Source organism: Sturnira hondurensis, unplaced genomic scaffold, assembly GCF_014824575.4.
Source record: "Sturnira hondurensis isolate 20B ecotype Veracruz unplaced genomic scaffold, ASM1482457v3 Scaffold0020237, whole genome shotgun sequence".
Taxonomy (NCBI): domain Eukaryota; kingdom Metazoa; phylum Chordata; class Mammalia; order Chiroptera; family Phyllostomidae; genus Sturnira; species Sturnira hondurensis.
Genome location: NW_028092868.1, coordinates 8,712,975 through 8,732,388, shown reverse-complemented (window position 1 = coordinate 8,732,388; position 19,414 = coordinate 8,712,975). Strand labels below are relative to the sequence as shown.

General features: G+C 50.6%; 1 protein-coding gene across 3 annotated transcripts in view; it reads right to left on the bottom strand.

Annotated features, from left to right (window-relative positions):
• RHBDD1 (rhomboid domain containing 1) overlaps positions 1-19,414 on the bottom strand; it is a 108,500-nt gene that overhangs the window by 15,797 nt on the left and 73,289 nt on the right. For 2 of the 3 annotated variants that reach the window (XM_037029290.1, XM_037029291.1), the window contains exons 7-8: positions 14,670-14,675; positions 13,213-13,325 (exon numbers count right to left, since the gene is read on the bottom strand). The exons of the other annotated variant lie outside the window; for it this stretch is intronic. In XM_037029290.1, coding sequence (XP_036885185.1) covers positions 13,228-13,325; positions 14,670-14,675 — 104 coding nt within the window. In that variant the 3' untranslated portion in view covers positions 13,213-13,227. Of the gene's footprint in view, positions 1-13,212; positions 13,326-14,669; positions 14,676-19,414 lie in introns of those variants that run through there. 3 annotated transcript variants of the gene reach the window in all.

Below are 19,414 nucleotides of genomic sequence, written 5' to 3'. Positions count from 1 at the left end.
TCGCTGGCCCCGGGGCCTCACTTAGAAAACAAAGGCTCCACACCACATGACCTCGGGTCCCTCTTCCAGGAAGGCAGGAGCTGTGGCGGGTTTCCCACATCGGACTGGTCAGGCTGGTGGGTGTTCGCACAGCTCTGGCCCCCTGGGTCCTGCACCAGACACGAGGTCACTGCTTTGGAGGGCAGGGGCAGAGTGAACAAGGCCACAGGCTTCACTAAGTGGCACCTCAGGGTGGCAAACAAGTCACGAGAACGGCATGGGCTCCGTCTGTTGTGCCTGCAGTGTCCAGAAGTCACGCTTCTCCCCTGTCCCCATCACGATACGAAGCCTGCCGTGTGCACTCACACCGGTCTCCCTCCGACTCCTCCCAGGGACCCAGGAGTCCTAGAGGGGCAGAAGGTGGAAGCAGCCCTTGACCTCACCCAGCCCGAGCTGTGGCAGGGCGAGGCGCCAGTCTCCTGCGAAACAGCGAGGGCCAGAGAGAGAAGGGAGGAGGGGGGGCCGGGGCGGGCCTGTGGGAAAGGCTGAGCATCTTGAGATTTACTAGGGATGGTTACTGTCTGGGGACACCGCCCCCTCAAATGCTACTACATGTCAACACGGCTGAAGGGACATCCTGCTTTGGATTTATAAAGTCAGTGAGGCGGCGTCTTCCTTCTCTGTCTCCTGGTGGTTCAGGTGCTGGGTGGGGGCCGGGGAGGAGCAGTGNATGGGCACCGTCTGTTGTGCCTGCAGTGTCCAGAAGTCACGCTTCTCCCCCGTCCCCATCATGATACGAAGCCTGCCGTGTGCACTCACACCGGTCTCCCTCCAACTCCTCTCAGGGACCCAGGAGTCCTAGAGGGGGGGAAGGTGGAAGCAGCCCTTGACCTCACCCAGCCCGAGCTGTGGCAGGGCGAGGCGCCAGTCTCCTGCGAAACAGCGAGGGCCTGAGAGAGAAGGGAGGAGGGGGGGCCGGGGCGGGCCTGTGGGAAAGGCTGAGCATCTTGAGATTTACTAGGGATGGTTACTGTCTGGGGACACCGCCCCCTCAAATGCTACTACATGTCAACACGGCTGAAGGGACATCCTGCTTTGGATTTATAAAGTCAGTGAGGCGGCGTCTTCCTTCTCTGTCTCCTGGTGGTTCAGGTGCTGGGTGGGGGCCGGGGAGGAGCAGTGTTAATACGTCCAGGATCCTGGATGAGCAGCTGGTGCAGACGGAGGACCCAGGTCATGATGCGCAGTAGGTCCGCACCAGGCTGCCCCGAAGGCTCCGCCTGGGCGAGCTGCTGGGGCCCCACAAGAGTGGCTTGTGCTGTCGCACCTTCACTGTGTCGGTGGGACCAGACCCTTGGGGGGCTTCCTCCTGCTGCAATCCTTGCTGCCTTTGGTCTCCAGAGGAAAGCAGGCACCTGTGACCAGGGATACTGACTATTTCAAACAGGGACCACCTTGCAGTCTCTCTGTCGCTCAGCGCAGGTGCGCAACACAACCACCGGCCCCAGTTTCTACAAGCATCACGGGAACTCTGAATGAGCCCATAACAAGGCAAGGCCACAGGAGCCCATGAGGAGGTGACTGATGCACATTCTAAGCTCGCACAGGTGGTCAAGGGTTTCTTCTCGGCGCAGGACTGCATGCACGCCCGCGCCCTCCCGCACTGCACATGGCTCTGACCACGCCTTTGCTTCCAGGCAGACCTCCGGCCCCCACCTGACCACCCCCTTCATTAAGACAGTGAATGTGGTATTCTGTGATCCAGGTAGGATGGCCTTGGCTCCCGAGTGACCCTGGCGGGGACATGAGAGAGGGTCGGGTAGATTGAGAGGTGGCTTGACCATCCAGAGGAGGGCAGGCAAGTTGTCCTTGAGTGAGGGCCTCAGGGCCTCGACCCCACAGTCCTTCTCGCGGCCCCATCAAAAAGGGTTTCTCCTTACTCCTTTTCAGCACCCTGGTACCACACTGAAACTTGGGGGACTCTGCAGAAGTCCAGAGCTGACAAATTATGTGTTAGAAATGGAACTGCTGATGAAAGGGAACAAGTAGCTCATGGCCTCAGACACAATGTCCTGGCCCCCGGGACACCTGATTCCCCTCACGCCCTCAATGGAGTCCCTGCAGTGAATCGGCGCAACTGGGTCACATGTGGCCACCAGGGCAGAGGCTCTGAGCCTCGTCTGTGCCACAGAACACAGCAGGGAAGAGACGCGTGGCTTGAGAGGGGGGCAGCAGGACACCCAGGGTGTGCCTGAGCTGCACGGGCTGGGCACATTAGAGCAGTGCCGTCCAGTTACACGACTGTGCTCTCAGCTCCAGAGGGTCATCGCCTCTCGTGCTGTGGGTGGGGGTTGGGCAGGCACCCACCCTGCTGTTAGCGACGTCACCAGACACTGAAGAGTATCCTGGTGCCTGGAAGTCCCCGTGCAAGTCACCTCTAGGAGCAAACTCCCATGTACTGTGCAGCCAACTGGAAACGTCAAACAGCCTCTTTGGTGCATCTTCACTTACTGAACAGGAGACCCAAGAGAAGCAACCACCTGGATACTCAGGACTCAAGCAACGCACGCACCACTGCGGGGTCACGTCCTTGCGCAGGCACCCAGAGCCCTGATGCCCCCAGTAGCAGGGTCCTCTGGGTGAACTGACAGGTCCAGTCAAACTTGGCATAAAGCGTGTACATCCTCAAACCATAGCTCTGCTGAGCAACAGGGCACCTGGTGTGCCAATCGGTGGCTCACTAGAGGGCTCACCTTCCTCCTCCTGCTCGTCACAGCTGACACGTCACTCGGGCTTGCTGGGTGTCGGGGCAGAGCTGAGCGTGGCTGGGCTCTGCCTGACACGCCTCCCGGACAAAGGCGGGTCTGCCTCACCAGTCACAGCCCACAGCACAGCAAGTCCACGCATGGGCCTCACCCCGGCCTCTCCTTTGTTTGGTTTATAATGTGTAATTTCTCACTCCACCAAATTTTTGAGACTGTCATGCCTTTAATTTTTAGCAACTTGCGCTCTCTCCTTAATTAAGACAACCACTATTAATCAGAAAAACTTATTGTGTGTCAGGCCACAGTGGGGGGACATAAGGATGAGTAAGGTACAGTTTCTTCTCTTGAAAAGCCTATCTAAGCCTAAGGTGAATATAAACACGCAGTTTAAATGAGTACGACTAGTGTTAAATGCATACAGAATTTCTAAAACTAGCTAGGCCTCCGGGATCACCTAGACAGCCCTGGTCTTCCAGCTGCCGAAACAGAGTTCAGGCAAGTTAAGGCGTTTGCCCTAGGGTCCTGGGCCAGCTGTGGTAACTTGGGAACTGGAACCCACCTTGCCTCACTCTCACTGACCGCGGGGATGGGCCTACGTACGACGCAGCACGTGGAACGGTGTATGTGTTCCAACAAGGTTTTAAGCAAAAGGGGTCACTCCAATGGCCCGGCCGGCCACGAGGCACCGTCAGCCTTGCAGCCAAGCAGCCCCAAACTCGACTCTGTTAGAACAGTGGCTTTTCTTTAAAGTCAGGCCACGCATATTCAAACGTGCGTTGGGAGGCAGTCAACCTTCCGGCTGAGATTTCTGTATTCCCAACAGACTTTTCTTCCCACCTGGTTCAGGAGTGAGCAAGTGGCCCAGCTAATTTCAAACGAAATCTCAGACCTGAATTTGATGGCAAATTATGCTCAGAACATTGAGTGTTTGGCATCAACGGGTCAGAATCCGAATGTTTACTTAGCTTGCTAGACCCGGTGCTTCAGGAAAGGAATCCCGGATGAGAAATACACTGGTCATCCGTGGAGGCCTAGGGAACCGGGTGTGGACTCCAGAGTGAGGCTGGGCTGGGAGAGTCCGGGCCTCCTGCCCCGAGCCCCAGGGGGTCTGTCCCGGGAGAGGCAGCCGTGCTGCCTCCCGTCGCAGAGCAGAAGGGGGGCACTCGGAGTGGGCAGCTAGGAGGACACACGGTCAGGCTCACGATGTTAGCACAGAACACTCCCGTTCGTTGGCCTCGGAGTTGTTCGAGGGCTCACAACTGCTGTGAGGGAGAGAGAGGCCACCACAGCTTTGTCAGCGAGCAAAGAAGGTCGAGGCTCCTGTCATTTGTCTGTCACTCCTTAAAACAGGAGTAACAGGGAGAAGAGGAGACCTGGCATTTCCAAGGACAACAGTCTCCAGAACTTTTAGACTGGGTTACTTTTGGTCCAGTTTACCTCCTTCTCCAAAAGGAAAACAACCCCGATTTGCAGTATCAGAAAAGTTCTTGCTGGCAGGGACTGGGCAGAGAAGGAGGGGTGAATGTGCGAGATGACACCCAGGACCTGTTTTCCGAAGTTCTCCCAAGGAAACGAAGCTTCGCTCTAAATAAACGCCAGTCGTCGAGTGCAGATAGTTCGGAGTGAAAGGCAAAGCGTGCGGAAGCAGAGTGGCGAAGGGGACACAAAAATACCGCCTTCCCAGCTTCCTTAGACAACGCAGCCAGGTGTGTCCCCTCGGGCCCCCTCTTCATGGGCGCCAGCATCTCCAGTAACTACTCCATCTTCCTTGAGTAGTTACTTCCTTAAACGGATGTCAGGCGTATCTTAGCCTTTCCCTGGGAAGAATAAACTTTGGAATTCCTCTCCTGAATTTAATGGTCTAGATGGGTTTAGTAAAAGATCATTTAAGGAATGTATACATGCACACACTACGGGTGGGATTACATATGTTTAGATGTGCGGTGGGGCTTTCAAAGTAGAAGCCCACACAGGTCCTGAAATGTCCCCAGGGGATGGACAGGACGTCCCTGCTATCGTGGAGTTGACAGCCCACTGGAGACAGAGGGGCACACCAACAGCCACAACCACCTGAGAGAACTAGGAAAGTAACCCCTCGTGAAAAAGCAACCGACCAAAACCAAGAAACCATAATCTTAAGGACTGTATCGAGGACCACATTTTTAAAAAAGGGTGAGGGAAAGTATTTCCTAAGCTCAAGAAGACGAGAAGTGAAAAGTGTTAACTCCTTAAACCTTCGTTCCTCCAGGTGGGACATGCCTCTCCTTGTGTGTGACGCTGCACCTGCTGCCCAAGCAGGACTGGCGCTCGGAACAGACGGATGCCAACCTGACCCGAAACCCAGGGCTGCTCCGGGACCTCCTGCAGACGACAGATGTTCCCCCAAACCAGACCCACACAAACCAGGATGCTTCAGGTCCAGGTGAAATGTGGTCCATATTATGAGACTCCAAAAAACAAGACCATTTTCAATCAGCTTCAGCCCCGAGCAGACACCATCCATGTGCCCTAATTATGAGAAACTGTGGACCACTTCTAAAATGAAAGTTTACTTCTCTCTTTTGTGGGCATTGCTATGAGACAGTTGAATCCTTCAAGTCGGCAATGCCAGTGGGTAAACGGGGAAAGTGATCGCTAAGGAAGGATCCCACGGCACCGTGTGGGACTAGATCGTTGGAGGCGATCCAGTTCTGTTATTTCTCCTTTTTCTCTTTTCCCTGTTCTTCACAGGCAGCTTTCTGGGGAGCCGGGGTGGGGGGAGAGGGTTGGGGCAGGAGATGACTGGGGTGAAAGCAACCCAGGACACATCACAAAAAATTGAAGAGGGACAAGTTATAAACTTCTGCAAATAGAAGACACTGGCTGCTTCACCTGTGTTTGACTGGACCTTCCTTCTGGCTTTTAGGTTTCCTTGGTGTCTCACCACAGGGTGTGCGTGAGGAGGATACGCAGCGTGTTTAATAAAACGAGACAACAAACCAAGAAACGTTCAGCATTAGGAAGAATGAACGTCTCCTACAAACACTTTACAGCTACTTCAAACAGGAAATCACCTTCACAAAACAACACTCCCATGGCTTAAGGCACAAGTGACTCGGGGACACGTGGACTGAATGTCCCTCACAATGCACGTGGCTTTAAAAGTCAGGGGAAACTTGCTTGGCAAAATGAGCTTGGTTGGCAGAGCGCAGCCCCCCAAAGAGAAAAGAAGTCTGTCACACTGCTCTCCGTGCAGCGCCTCCCTTTCCTGGTGCTTTCTTTGGTGACTGAGTCCATCGGCTACAGAGGCTCTTACCTAAGACACCTGGGACAATCTTCTTGGAAACGGCTTAACTCTCCTTCCCTATTTAGGCAAAGTATTCAGTAAGTTTGACATAACCGACTCCGCCCTCACCCCCACACCACAGGTATCCAACACAGAGGACAACCTCTGTGAAAAAGGGCTGAGCGCCACGGGCCCTCGACTGCTGCGGTCTCTGAGACTGTTGATACAGCTGCCAGAGAGGGGCGTTTTCATTCCCTTTTAATCCTCTTGGAACCGACTTTTAAGAGAATACTAACATTTTCCCAACTTAAAGATGCAAATTTTTGACAAAGCCCACAACAATCAGGCTCTGTTTTACCTACCCAGCTTCTCTGTGTTTTGATCACACCCAACGCGCACAGAAATACTCCACCACTTCCATTACCGGGAAATACCGCAGCATTTCTCTGTCGTGTTGCCTGCTTCCCCAGTGCGCCCCCACACGCCAGGCCACTGCAGCAGCTGGGGTTCCGAGGGCCCTGCGGGCGACTCTGCTGCACCCCAAGGAGAATGTCTTCCAGTGCCCAGGGCAGGGCCCCACCCTGACCAAGAGTTGCTGATGCGGTGGGTCTGCGACGGGGTCTGAGAGCTGGCTTTTTTGGCAAGTGCCCAGATGACCCTCGGAAGCTGATCTGGGAATCACACTGCGAACGTGGTGTAGAAGGTGGACCTCCTCTTCACGGGGTGCCCCTAAATCTCAGACGGTGGATTCCATGAATGCCATGTAGCAGATGTTTTCCAGGTACATCCTAAATGTTCCCCAAGCACTCCATGGAAATCTGTTTTCTCATGATCCAGTAACACACAGTGCCTGGCTCAGAGAAGGGTCCCTCAAGTATTTGCTGAGTTCATAGATATTTATATCGATTAGCCTGGATAGTACATCTAAAGCTAAAAACTGGTCCCACCCACGACTTTCTGCACATGGCTTTCTGGTATTCATGATAATGCATTAGATTGCCACCATTCTGATCCACAACTCTACAATTCATGTTCAGGGAAGCCATTATTGGAATAATTTTTTATACTGTAACTTGATTAATTTTAATTCTGTTTTACAAAGACTGTATTTATTTTTGGAGAGAAGGGAAGGGAAGGAGAAAGAGAGGGACAGAAATATCAATGTGTGGTTGCCTCTCACGCATCCCTGACCGGGGACCTGGCCTGCAACCCAGGCATGTACCCTGACTGGGAACCAAACCCGTGATGCTATGCTTTGCAGTCCAGTGTTCAGTCCACTGAGCTACACCAGCCAGGGCGATAAATTTTGATTCTTGATCAGCGATTGGTACAGCATGCCTCTCCAGGGGGCATCTGGAAATGCTCCTATAGGAGAGCTTTTTAGCTGTGGAAACGACAGCTGCCCTGCGTGTCTGGCTCTTAGGCCCCTCCCTCCTTTTGTCCTCCTACCCTCCAGTCTCAGGTGACAGTGGCTCAGGCTGCGGGACATGGAGAGACGTGGAAGGATGTGAGACACTTTTTGAGGGAGCATCAAGAGGACTTGGCTACTGACAACATCCAGAGGTAACACTGGTGGGGGACAAGCTGAGGGGGTGGAACGACATGACAAATTCAGTTTGATTCACTGCATCTGAGACGCCCCGAGTAGCTTTACGTACAATTTCAGAAACTCAGAAGGAGATCTGGGCTGCTGAAACACAACTGGCAACTAAGCCTTGGAAGAAGAAGAGAGGACCTAGAATCGAGTCATTAGGAAGACCACCTCGAAGGGAGTGAGAGCTGTGAGCCTGCAGAGGAGACGGGGAAGAGGCCAGAGTGGCAGCGAGAAAGCCAGGAGAGTGGCCTCGGTGGGCAAAGGGGCAGAGAGCAGAGGGGTTTTGAGGAGTGAAGCGTTAACTGTGCACAGGAAGCTGGGGGGGGGGGCGAGCTCGGGCCTCGGGAACCCGTTGGAGGATGGGGGGCAGCAACAGGATGGAAAAAAGTGGAGAAGTGGAGGCAGAAAACAGTTCTTTGGAGAATGTAAACGGAAGGGAATAGGCGGCTGTGAGATGGGTCCCTCTCTTTTGGACGAGGAAAGACAGGGACGACGGCAGGCTTCCATGGAAGGATCCAGCAGAGACTGGAGGCTGAAGTCAGAAGGGAGAATGGGATCATCCAACCCAAAAGGTTTTTCTGAGATGTTAGGGCAGGCGAAGGATTAGCTTTCGGGAGGAGGACTTCTTGCCCAGCTGTCAGAAGGGACGAGTTTAGGAAGGGGGTGGACACAGGTAAGTTTAGTCTTCTTGATGGAAGGTTGAGGGCATCACCTACAGCTGGATTCCCTTTTCTTGGGAGAGTCCAGGACAGGTGAAGTGTTGACCTGCATTTATAATGAGCTCAGCCTGCCCTGCTGGGTCATGACCTCCAATCAGGGCTGGCTGCCAGGTGCAGGGTCTGGGTAGCCTGGTGGCTGAGGTCACCCCCTATCTGAGGTTTTTCTAAACAGGCAGGGGGGACTGGGCAGGAAGGATGGGGAAGGCACTTGTAAAACAGTAACCGAAACAAAAGACTAGGAATCTAAGCAGGGTAAGGAGAAAAAGAGAGAGGGAAGGATTTAAAGAACCGAAAAAAGGGACAAGGAACACCTGCAGCTGAGCACCCAAACCTCTGTCCCCTAAAAGTAGTCAAAACCTTCAGCAGTCACTCCGCAGACGCTAAAAGCCCATGAGTGCGGCACGAGAAGCAAAGGGGTTTTCCATGCGGCAACTCTGCTCCTGAGCGCTGCTCTACCTTCTATCGAAGACAACCACGGGGCCATTGGAGGGTGAGAAGGGGTCCAGGCACACGTTGTTTTATTGTGCTTTGCTGGCCTGTGCTCCGCAGGTGTTGTGTTTTTTACAAGTTGAAGGCAACTCCACCAAGGAAAGAGATCAGAACTGGCTTTATTGGGACACTCGCCTCACTGCAGTGGTCGAGAACCAAACCTGCAATGTCTCTGTGGCCTGCCTGCTCTGCAGTTCAGGAGCTGGCCTCCCAAATCTGGGATTTGTGCCGCTGAATTACTTCTAAGTGATGTGCTTTACTGATTTGGCTGCAGCCGAATCTACGTGTCTTACACAAGAGTTTTACATGACTCTTTTTTAATCCACTCTCTAGTGCAGTGGTTCTCAGCCAGGGGTGAGTGTGTCCCCTGGGGAGGAACTGGCAGTGTCCGGAGATACCTGGCTGTCACCACAGCGGGAGGGTGCACTAACGCCCGGTGGGTGGAGCAAGATGCCACTCAACGTCCAACAATGCACAGGACAGCCCACCCCACCAAGTCGGTGGGACTAAGGCCGCAAACTTCTGCTCCCGAACACACGCCCCTGAGAAAGCTGGCCATTTATATCACAGAGAAGAGGGCTCCAACTCGGATGAAAGTTACAAACAATCTTCACATTTTCTGTACCACAAACATAACCAAAAGCCTAAATAAAACTATCTCAGCTTTCAGAAAAGGGATAAAAATAAGTGCGGAGAAGGGTGTAAGATTTAGATGGGTAAGAAAGCACCTGGACATGCCTGATGACTTCCCCCATCTCCCGCCTTGCCCACCTGGCTTTTCCCGTTTTCTCGTTTATTTCTCTCCCGAAAGCTCTGACTTCTTCACCAATTCCCGAACACTGGAAAATTGAGTTCCAGTGAGAAAACAATTTAGACAAAATTCCTTTATGGGACTCAAATGTGAAGATCTGAAGACTTTAGTGAGGTGGCCTTTTGCTCACATACAGAAATGATGAAAGACGAGACGGCAATTACATCCTGAGCAGAGTAACATAATTAGCAAATTTATGAATGGGTCTTCTTTGCGCAGTTCCACTGTCAGGACTAATTACTTGTATTAATTAGAACTGTCAACACATGAACATGCTTGTTGAAGCTGCTTCCTATGGTAAAACATGAGACTTGTAAACACCAAGGCACTTGAAAAGATGCAGATTTCATTTGTTAGCAAGTCTGAATGGTGATGCGCTGACTGCACAGGGAACCTTGGGGACTGGCTGTAAATAAATTCCTGGTTCAAGAATTTGCTATTCTCCCCCGGCCCAGGCACTGGTCTTGGTTGAGCCACGGGAAGAAGTATCCAGTACTTCATGACTTTGGGGGACTGTACAGGGAGGAGGGAAGAATCCTGCGAGTTACGGGAAAACTGCAAAGAGCAGCCAGGATGGTGAGCAGGGAAGAATTCCTGTTCCTCCTTTGATTAGTCTGAGGCCCATTATCAGTAAGTTTGAAGAACTGCTTATATGATGGGGGAATGACTCGGGGGGATTAAGAACCAGAGCTGGGACACCAGTTTTAACTCCGTGTGGTCTTAGGTAAATTCACAAGTTATTCAGCCTCTCTGTGCCTTGGTTTCCCCATCTGAACATGGGAGCGCAAATAGGATAATAGCAATAGAACTTGTAAAGGGTTGTGTGAGCCTTAAATACAGGAAAAGGGCGTAGCCCAGTGCCCCGCACAGGTGAGTACAGGATGTCGCCGCTTTCTACTCGTCGGCATCTGGGACGGGGGTAGACACAGAACAGGGCACCCGTAGAGTGAGATCACTGGAGCAAGGTGCAGAGCCATTGAGCGCCTTTGAGGGAGACAGGCCCGGGTTCCTGCCTGGACTCCGCCCCTCACTCAGTTTCTTAGACGACTCAGTCACACCCAGCTTCCCGGGTTCTTGTGAAAACTACACTAAAAATTACAGGAAATGTACTTGCTATTCCTGGGACATAAAAAAGAGATTGCTAAATGTTGGTGCTTAAGTATTCATTATTGGTATTATCTTTTTTGGAGAAATCTCTGAGACTGATTAAAATGGATGCAAAAAGAGCAAATGTGGTAAGTGACCTAAGATAAGTGGAGACAGACCATGGGGGAAGAGAAAGGGAAATGCAGAGGCAAAAAGAGGAACAGGGGCAAGTGCGTGTCCCTGCCAGGGGCCCTCTCCTCCTGCCCCTGGTGGCTGTCACTGCAGCCCCACGGGGGGCGGTGGGGGGTGCGATTGGCCGCCATGAAGTCCCCATAAATCCCTTAATCACCTCAATCACTGGCGAAGGAGAGACAGCTGGGACGCCACCTGGGGCTGCCGGGCCCCCACGCCACACTGAGGTGTGAAGGGAGGGCTCCTCACACGCCTCGGGGCGCAGATTCTGAGCCCTTCTGCCTCATTTTCCTCTCCTTTCCCTTCGTATGTATTTAAAAACAACGAATCAAAGGCCTGATAGGCAGCGTTTGTTCTAGCCCACTTGTGCAATGTCTTCTGCTAACTGCCATAAAACAATTTTAAAAACAAGGTCAGTTAATCAAGCCATTTCAGGGTTCATCCCCACAAGCACCAACTTGGCAACAGCACACAAAAGACAAAATTCTCTTGTTCTGTTTTAGTTCACAAGGTCCGTCCAGACCCGTGTTTCCGACAGCGTGAAGATGGCCGGCCGCGCGATGCTGCAGGGAACAGATGGAATGGCGAAGGGCATCCGCCAGGGCCCCTGCGGACGCAAAGATCTCGTATCCCTGAACATAGCGAGATGTCAGTATTACAGCTGGTTTCAACCGAAAATCCATTTCTGTGTAACATTAGAAAACTAGCCAACTAATAAAAAGTACGAGAAGCCAATGACCCCTAATTGTTGTCTTGGAAATCATGCCACACCTCGCGTATGCGTCACGGTTTTGCAGCCTTGAGACAACCAGTACACAAACAGAAAAGCCAGTGGGAGGGGGCTCTGGGTCCTGTCACGGGGAAGCTCAGTAAACACACAGGGTAACAGAAACCCCCGGAGCTCACAGGCAAAAGCAGCGGGCTGGTCCCAGCTGACCGCGGGAGTCCGTGAAGACTCGGGGTGAAGTAAATCTTCTCACCTGGACTCTCTAGCTGCTCCCGTGATGCAGCCACACCTACTTCTGTGGCCCTCTGCTTTATTCTGCTTCACGGGCGTTTTGTTCCTTACAAAGGGAAGGCAAGGTCCTCTGCCAGCAAAATGACAATCCACTCGCTTCACTGTGCCACGCGCCTTCGTGCGGCGGTCTGGATCCACGCCTGCACTCCTCACTGTGGATGTAGGCACTCACGGATCCCACTGACAGCACTCGAAGGCAGTGTGGAACCTTCCGCAATGGTCAGAGCAGCATTCTCCCTCTTCGAGGAACTCAGTTTAATTTTTGGATTGTGTATTATATGTAAAAATGAACTGGGATGACACAGCGGGAGTGTCATCTCAGTGTATCTGAGATGGGGAGTGTAATGACATGGGTGCTGGGACTCGCTCAGCGACAAGAGGTCTCACTCCCTGAACTTTCAGAGGTGCCCGCTGAAGACCCTGAAAACACCCCACCACGAAATCTGCAGTAGAAATTCCCACACGAAGCTTACAGTTGACCAAGAAGACATTAATAACCTCTATCGAAATAACTTACTTTGAAACTTTTGGATGAATATCTTACAGAAAGCTAACTCACTAAAATTTCTAACTAGGAATGAGTGAGTGTAAAAAAAAGTTGACAAAGTTAGTAAATTACTAGCTGCGTTAAATAGAACACTAAAAGAGTACTATTAACTATGTTATTAATTAAAATATGATGATGATGACCCCACCACTAAAATACAACCAGCAAAACAGTGTGATGAGTAAAGACTCGCACACAGACTCTGGAGCCAAGACTGGGCTCCAGCCTCGGCTCCACCACTTGTTGGCGAGGGGGCCTCACTCAGCCTCCTTGGGTCTAGCCTCCTGGGCTCTGAAATGCATGGATAGTAACCTCACCCCATCCGTTGCTCTTGGAGGGGCCGAGCACACATGCACATACACTAAGTTCACACGTGGAAACATGCACATAAGCGCATAGAGCTCATTTACAACAGCGCCTGCTGAGGTCTGACTCAAATTCCATCTCTCCCCCTGTGACCCCCATGGAGCAGAGTGGTTTTAAAACCCACGTTTGATCTTCCTGCTCCCCTACTTAAAGCTTTCAAGGCTTCTACGCTGCCTGGGGTCAAGTACAAAACCTTTCATCACAGCACATGGGGCCTTTCACAACCCAACGCCCACCTGTCCTGCCACTCGGGCCCCCACACTGAGAAGCACACTGCAGCCACAACCGGCTCAGCGCCTCCAGCGAGCCGGCTGTCCCCTCCTCCTGCGGCCCTCATCCGTTTGCTCTGCTCACTTCACTCCCCTGCACACACTCTTCACCGGCTTTTCACTGCATTCAGGGGAAACCAAAATCCTCAAGTGGGTTGTAGTCTAAAACCCACACTGCCCCAAACTTAGATGTCACACATTCATGCGAGAAAGGACGCTCACTGCCTATAATTTTGTCTGCGGTCTTTGAGACAAGGACGGTGGGAGCAGATGTTCTGACATCAGGCCGGTCACCCAGGAGGAAAATCCACATCAGAGTAAATGCTGTCCTGTTTGTGCGCCTCTCTGTTCTGTTTGCTGTGGGTGCGATTTTTAGGTTATGTTCACGGTAAGCAGTTGCTTGCCTAGTCGTGTAACTGTAAACAGCAGAGAAAGAATACATGTTTTTTTATAGAAAATACAGGCCTGGGTGCTTTTAAGGACCATGCTCACTTGATCTCATTATTCTGCCAGTTAATTGACAGGAAAGAGCGTCCTAATTGCTCATTAACTCTGAAGATGTCCCCATGGCCTGTGTCAAGGTCTGGGAGGACCAGTGCACAGCAGCTGTGTGACCGTGGCCACTCAAGGGGACAAAGTGTCAGCTCCACACCATTACAGACCACACGTGTTTTGATTTTGGGCTCAAACAATTCTCTCTGTAACACAGCAGAACTGGGTGGGGAGTTATTTTCTCCTTCGGCCACACTTCTGATGAAATTAGTTTCTTGGGCTGCAACGTTTTTCAGCCATTGCTTATGGAAATCATTCCTGGTTGGGCTGGAATCTGCTAAAATGAACACTGATTTAAAAGGCAGATAGAAAAAGGCATTCCTCGGTGTCCTTGAGCTTCCAGCCAGCCCTGTCCCTGCATGCGGGACCAGGATGAGCAAAAGTCTAACAGAAACAAGCCACGGACACAGGCCCTGCTCAGTGACGGTGCAGACCCTCCCTCACAGCACACAAAGCAGCCCAGGATTCCAGGAAACAGCAATGCCCACGTACCAAGAACCCTGTCTACATCGTCTGGGATACATGAAACACCAAAGTGGTAATGATCAGCACATAATTGGGGCTACCAAGGGGCAGGAACCATTGCCATAACCTGACAAGGGTCGTGGTGTCAAAGTCATGTTCAGGCCTGAGTTACCTAAGTCGGAGGCATCCGTCTCAACAGAAAGCATCCTCGGTACAGCAGTGACTTGCTGCGGGCTAACATCCATCTCCGTCACGGCACAGTGTGCCGAAGGAAGGGGTCTGCACCCCCAGGGGCGCGGCTTGTTTAAAGTTATAATGAAGACAGCTGGTGTTCTATACAGATGTCACTTCCTCTCGAAGACACTTATTAAACACTTTATCTCCCTTAATGTTGATGGCCCGGCGCCATTCTGTTTCAGCATCACCCGAGGTGAAAGCAAACTGCTTCCTTTTAGTCTCGCTGGGCTGAAAATGAAAAACTACCGGGCTCTGGGTTGTTTCGGTTGATCTGTAAAGAAGCCGTCAGGCAAGGATTCAGGAGCCAACCCACACTGTTTTCTGGTAACACAAACTGCATGTTGCAATACAAACACATCTTTCCACAGAAATTGTGCCCCCCAGTCTTCTCCCTTCCCAAGGATCCAAAGGTTCGAGTCCCGACCAGCACCACAGCCTTTCATTGAGATGACGCGGGACAGATACAAAAAGACTGTGCTTGACAAAACGCCCAGAGCTTCACGTTTTGTATACTGCAAGGCCGGACAGAGCCGCCTGGTGCCATTGTTCCTAAGTGGTGTGCTAAAGCTGACTCAGACTAAGACAGAATCCAGTGTGTTCTGAAGCCCTTAAGAAAGAAATCGTTGTAGCCAGAAGAAGTCAGTTACTGATAACAGGACCCGTTGGCCTTCTTGCCTAAAACCTGTGGGTAACTGCAGCCTAGAAGGGTTGAAAGGAGAGATAAGAAGGGAACGGAAGTGATAAGCAAAGGGAAAAGGGGAGACAGCATCTGGAGAGAGGCTAGTTGGGCCCCTCGGCTCTGCTCGGGCACCCAGCACTCCGACCGGCGGCCCGTTTGCAGCCCACAGAGGCTGGAGGTGAAAGTACAAGGTCCAGTTTTCCGCTGCGTTTCTCTACAGATAACTTCCTAATATTAGCCTTCCGTGGGATGCGCCTGGGCAGAACATCAGAGGAGCAAGGCTAATATTGACTATTTTTAGCCACACCTAGGTTTATTTTAATACTTCTTTTTCTTTATTAAGGTACTGATTTTGCAGAAATTTTAGAAAATGGAGTCAAGCTGAAAGAAGAAAATAGAAGTCACTGTAATCATTTCCCTGGGAGATAAGAATGACTGGCATTTTATTAAATATTATTCCAACCTTTTCTAATAGTACACTTACTAGGTCTCACAAAAATAAATGAGCTTGTGACTCCGAACACCGCTGTACCCTGCTTCTCCTTGGGCACGCTCTGCACTTGCTAGTCTGCCTTTTTAGTGGCTGAGTACTATTCTGTATCCTGATTTATTTAACCGGTCTCCTCTTGCAGTATGCTTAAGCCATTGGCAATTGTTTTCCAAAGCGTAAGCTTACAATGTAATTTTAATCAGCTTAATACCTACAGCGATCTTACCAGCTTTGCACAATTTTGGCCCTGCATCACAACAAAACTAGCTTTAAATAACACAGACGTGACGCAGGAAGGTCCCCGGTCTCTGACTGAGAGTCGGGAGGATATGCGGACACATGTTACGCACGAGCCTCACATCTGGCTCCCTGTAACTCAGCACAACAGAATTAGAAATAGTTCTGGGTCCTTGGAGAACTGCCATGTGATAAAGCTGGACCACTCTGAAAGCTATTTGCGGTTCTTTACTAAATGGAAACTAACATGTGACTCTTGATTTTTCTCACCAGCAGCACGACGACGGAATAAAAACCCGTGTGTGACTCTGAGTGAGACTGCTACAGGACACAGAGACGTCAGTGCAAGTGCCCACGTGAGTGACTCCCACTAACAAGTACTGTTCAGTGCCAAATCTGATGTCTTAAGGCACACGTAAAGTGAGTAAATGTATTCTCTGTTATGAATTATTTTTTTTCTAAAAGGAAGACTATTGAAGAAAAATGGAGCCCTATTTAAATTAGCTATTCAGAGCCCTGGCTGGTGCAGCTCAGTGGATTGAGCATGGGCCTTCAAACCAGAGGATCATGGTTTGATTCCCAGTCAGGGCACATGCCTGGGTTGCAGGCCAGTTCCCAGCGGGGGACACACGAGAGGCAACCATACATTGATATTTCTCTCCCTCTCTCCTTCCCTTCCCCTATAAAGATAAATAAATAACATCTTAAAATAAATAAGTAAATAAATTAGCTATGCAAATATCCTTAATTGAATTGAATTTCTCTGGAACACTTACAGTGGGTTTTTGTTTGTTTTGTTTTGGTACCTGTGTGATGACGGGTCACGACCAGGGTGCACCTCAAATGTTAGGTGACTCTTCACTGGGTGGTGGGATTGTCAGGCATTTTCGCCTTTCTTCGCTGATTTTTACTGCCCCCAGTGAATATGGGCGGTTTTTGAGGGGGTTTGGGACAGGCCTGCCCGTGACATGCCACTTTGGCGAGAGGATTACTTCAAGCTGAACTGAGAGCAGTGGGCTCACATGTCACTTTTGCCTCTCCTTGAAAGAATCTAAATTGCACATCATAAGCATTATCACCAAAAATAACTTGTCAGGTCCTATCTATAGGGAAGGACATGCTTCTAATTGCTGAACATCTGCTCTTATCATCCAGCAAATGACCTCCCTCCCTGTGTCACCCCAGGTGCCTGTCCTCATGCTCAGCTCAGAATGCCATGCGTACTCACTTTCCCTGTCTCAGGACCTCTCGTGTACGTGGGGTCTCTGAACCCCTGCTCTTGTGTGGGGGTTCCTGTACATGCATATGTAAGTAATATGGTTATTTTCTTAGGTTAATCTGCCTCATGTTGATGTAATTATTAGACCAGCCAGAGGATCTGGAAGGATAGAGGAAAATCCACCCCCAATACTTTTATTTAAGGAACAACAAGTGGTACCCAAACCTAAAAGAGCAGAAGAGGTGAGCTCAGGCATCACCTGTCTCAGGCCCTCCGTGGGGCACACCTCACCGCGCATCGAGAATGGGACTTCCAGGGACCTTCAGGAAAGGAGTCCAAAGCTGTCCTCACTCATTGCAAAGCAGGGACAGAACCACGCGGCCACGACAGCACACACCCACCAGGTGTCAGCGCAGGCCTCCGGACCAGCTCTCACGCTGTTGTCTGAGGCTGTTGTCTGTGGACTCTGCCCCTGCTGACAGGGGCACGCGGAGGGGCCACCTGCAGTCACAGGCAGAAGAAGGCTGACACACACACTCACCCGGGTCCAGCTCTGCTCTAGAAAATGTGGCCCTTTCCGGGGAGGTCTCGACTCCCTGGCCTCTCAAACCTGGGGAGCCCAACCTACTTCACACCTGCCTGCCCAGCTCGGGACACTGCCCGCAGTAATGGGGCCACAGGTAACAGGTAGAGATAGGAGATACAGATACAGATATACATATACATATATAGGTATTGATATAGATTGTGATGGAACAATAAATCTCTTGGCTTCTCCAAGTCTGTTTTCTCATTGTGTGAGATCAAGTGTTAAGTATGGTGACCTCAGCCAGGGCCAGGATATTATCACAGTTCCGCCTGAAAATGCTGCTGCCTTCTCTTGTTCTCCATCAACAACTTAAAAAATAATTTAAATAAATTACTCGCAGGATCAAAGCAGCACACCTCGCCTCCGGATTCACACTGCAAGCCTGTGCTGCATACACTCAACAACGGGGCCCCGGAAGGACACCAAAAATGTTACGTGCCCTTTCGGCGTGTACCTACACTGCTCAGGAAAGGATCAGAATGGCTCCAGTAAAAAGAAAACAAAATCGTGTCCACTGAAAACATCACCTACTAAGTCTACAAAACAGTCTCAGTCTTCCCCTCAAAAAACAAAACAAAGCAGAAGGTACTGTTTCATTGCGTTTCACGCTTGAGTTTACATACATGGGAACAGAAACTTCACGCCCCATTGTTCAGGCAATAGGGATGTATGTTACATTCCACTGCAAGTTTAAAGCACCGTTTGATGTCTCCCAAATGAATACATTTTATAAAAATGACAGAGTGTCTTAATCGGGCCCATATTTTAGTTTTCTCCAATTGGGTCTTACTAAACACTGTACATACACATTATAACCTCTGAAATTAAAAATTGTTTAGATGACTTGAGTATGCAAATCACTGTAGGAGTAAACCTGACATTCTATAAAATTCACCTGTAACTTAGGGAATCGTAGTTGCTGAAGGGGAAACTCTCATAGCCGGGTCAGGACGGCGATCCACTCACTTCACAGGTTACTACATCTCCTAAACCTCATATACTGGTTACCTGAAGCGAAGTAAGTCCCTTAAATCTCCTGTCATTTGCCAAAAAGAACAGTATGTTTAGTCTGAGAGTAAAGAACAAGATTTATTCACTTCTGTATCCGGCAATGATTAACAGTATCAGACACACACATGGGCTGAAATAGGGATTTGCGGCGGGACAGAATGAACAACCCAGAGCAACAGGCTGAGTGTGTGAGACAGCATTCCCAAAACGCCCGAGATCTGGTGACAGGAGGGTGGTGACCGGTGCAGGGAGGGGTGAGTGGAGGTGGGAGAGGGTGTAAGGGGGATAAGTGGTCACGGGGAAAAAACACGCGAACAAATAAGCTATTAAAAAAAGATCTGGTAGCTCCACATCAGTCTCCCCGTGAAGGGGAGGATGTTAGGGACACGGGAGAGGGGTCTGAATTCAAGTTTTGGTTATACTTTTATTGCTAAATCTACTTATTGGCATCTGAATGATGCCTTTCCATAAATGGTGATTGTGGGGGTGGGTGGCAGAGAAAAAAGTTATAAATTAATTCACAGCTAACTATTGATGTCCATTTCCCAGTATGTGTAAACTTCATGTATCGTGTTTGGTTTATTGTTTTAGCAACCGCTGGGTTGTAGTTAATATTCTTAGATGGTGGAACCTAAACAGAAGCCTGTACCTTCCCAGAAGCCTGTACCTTCCCAAGAGGGATCTGAGCAGAAGCCCATTTTACTACTTCTCTTTCTGGCGGGCAGGGTTACGTGCTGTGTCACAGGTCTGAAACAGCGTGTGCTTATGCGTCTTCACGCAGAACTTCAGTTAGGTGCAGTCTGGAACAGCGGACTCGACTCACTGAGACCAGCAC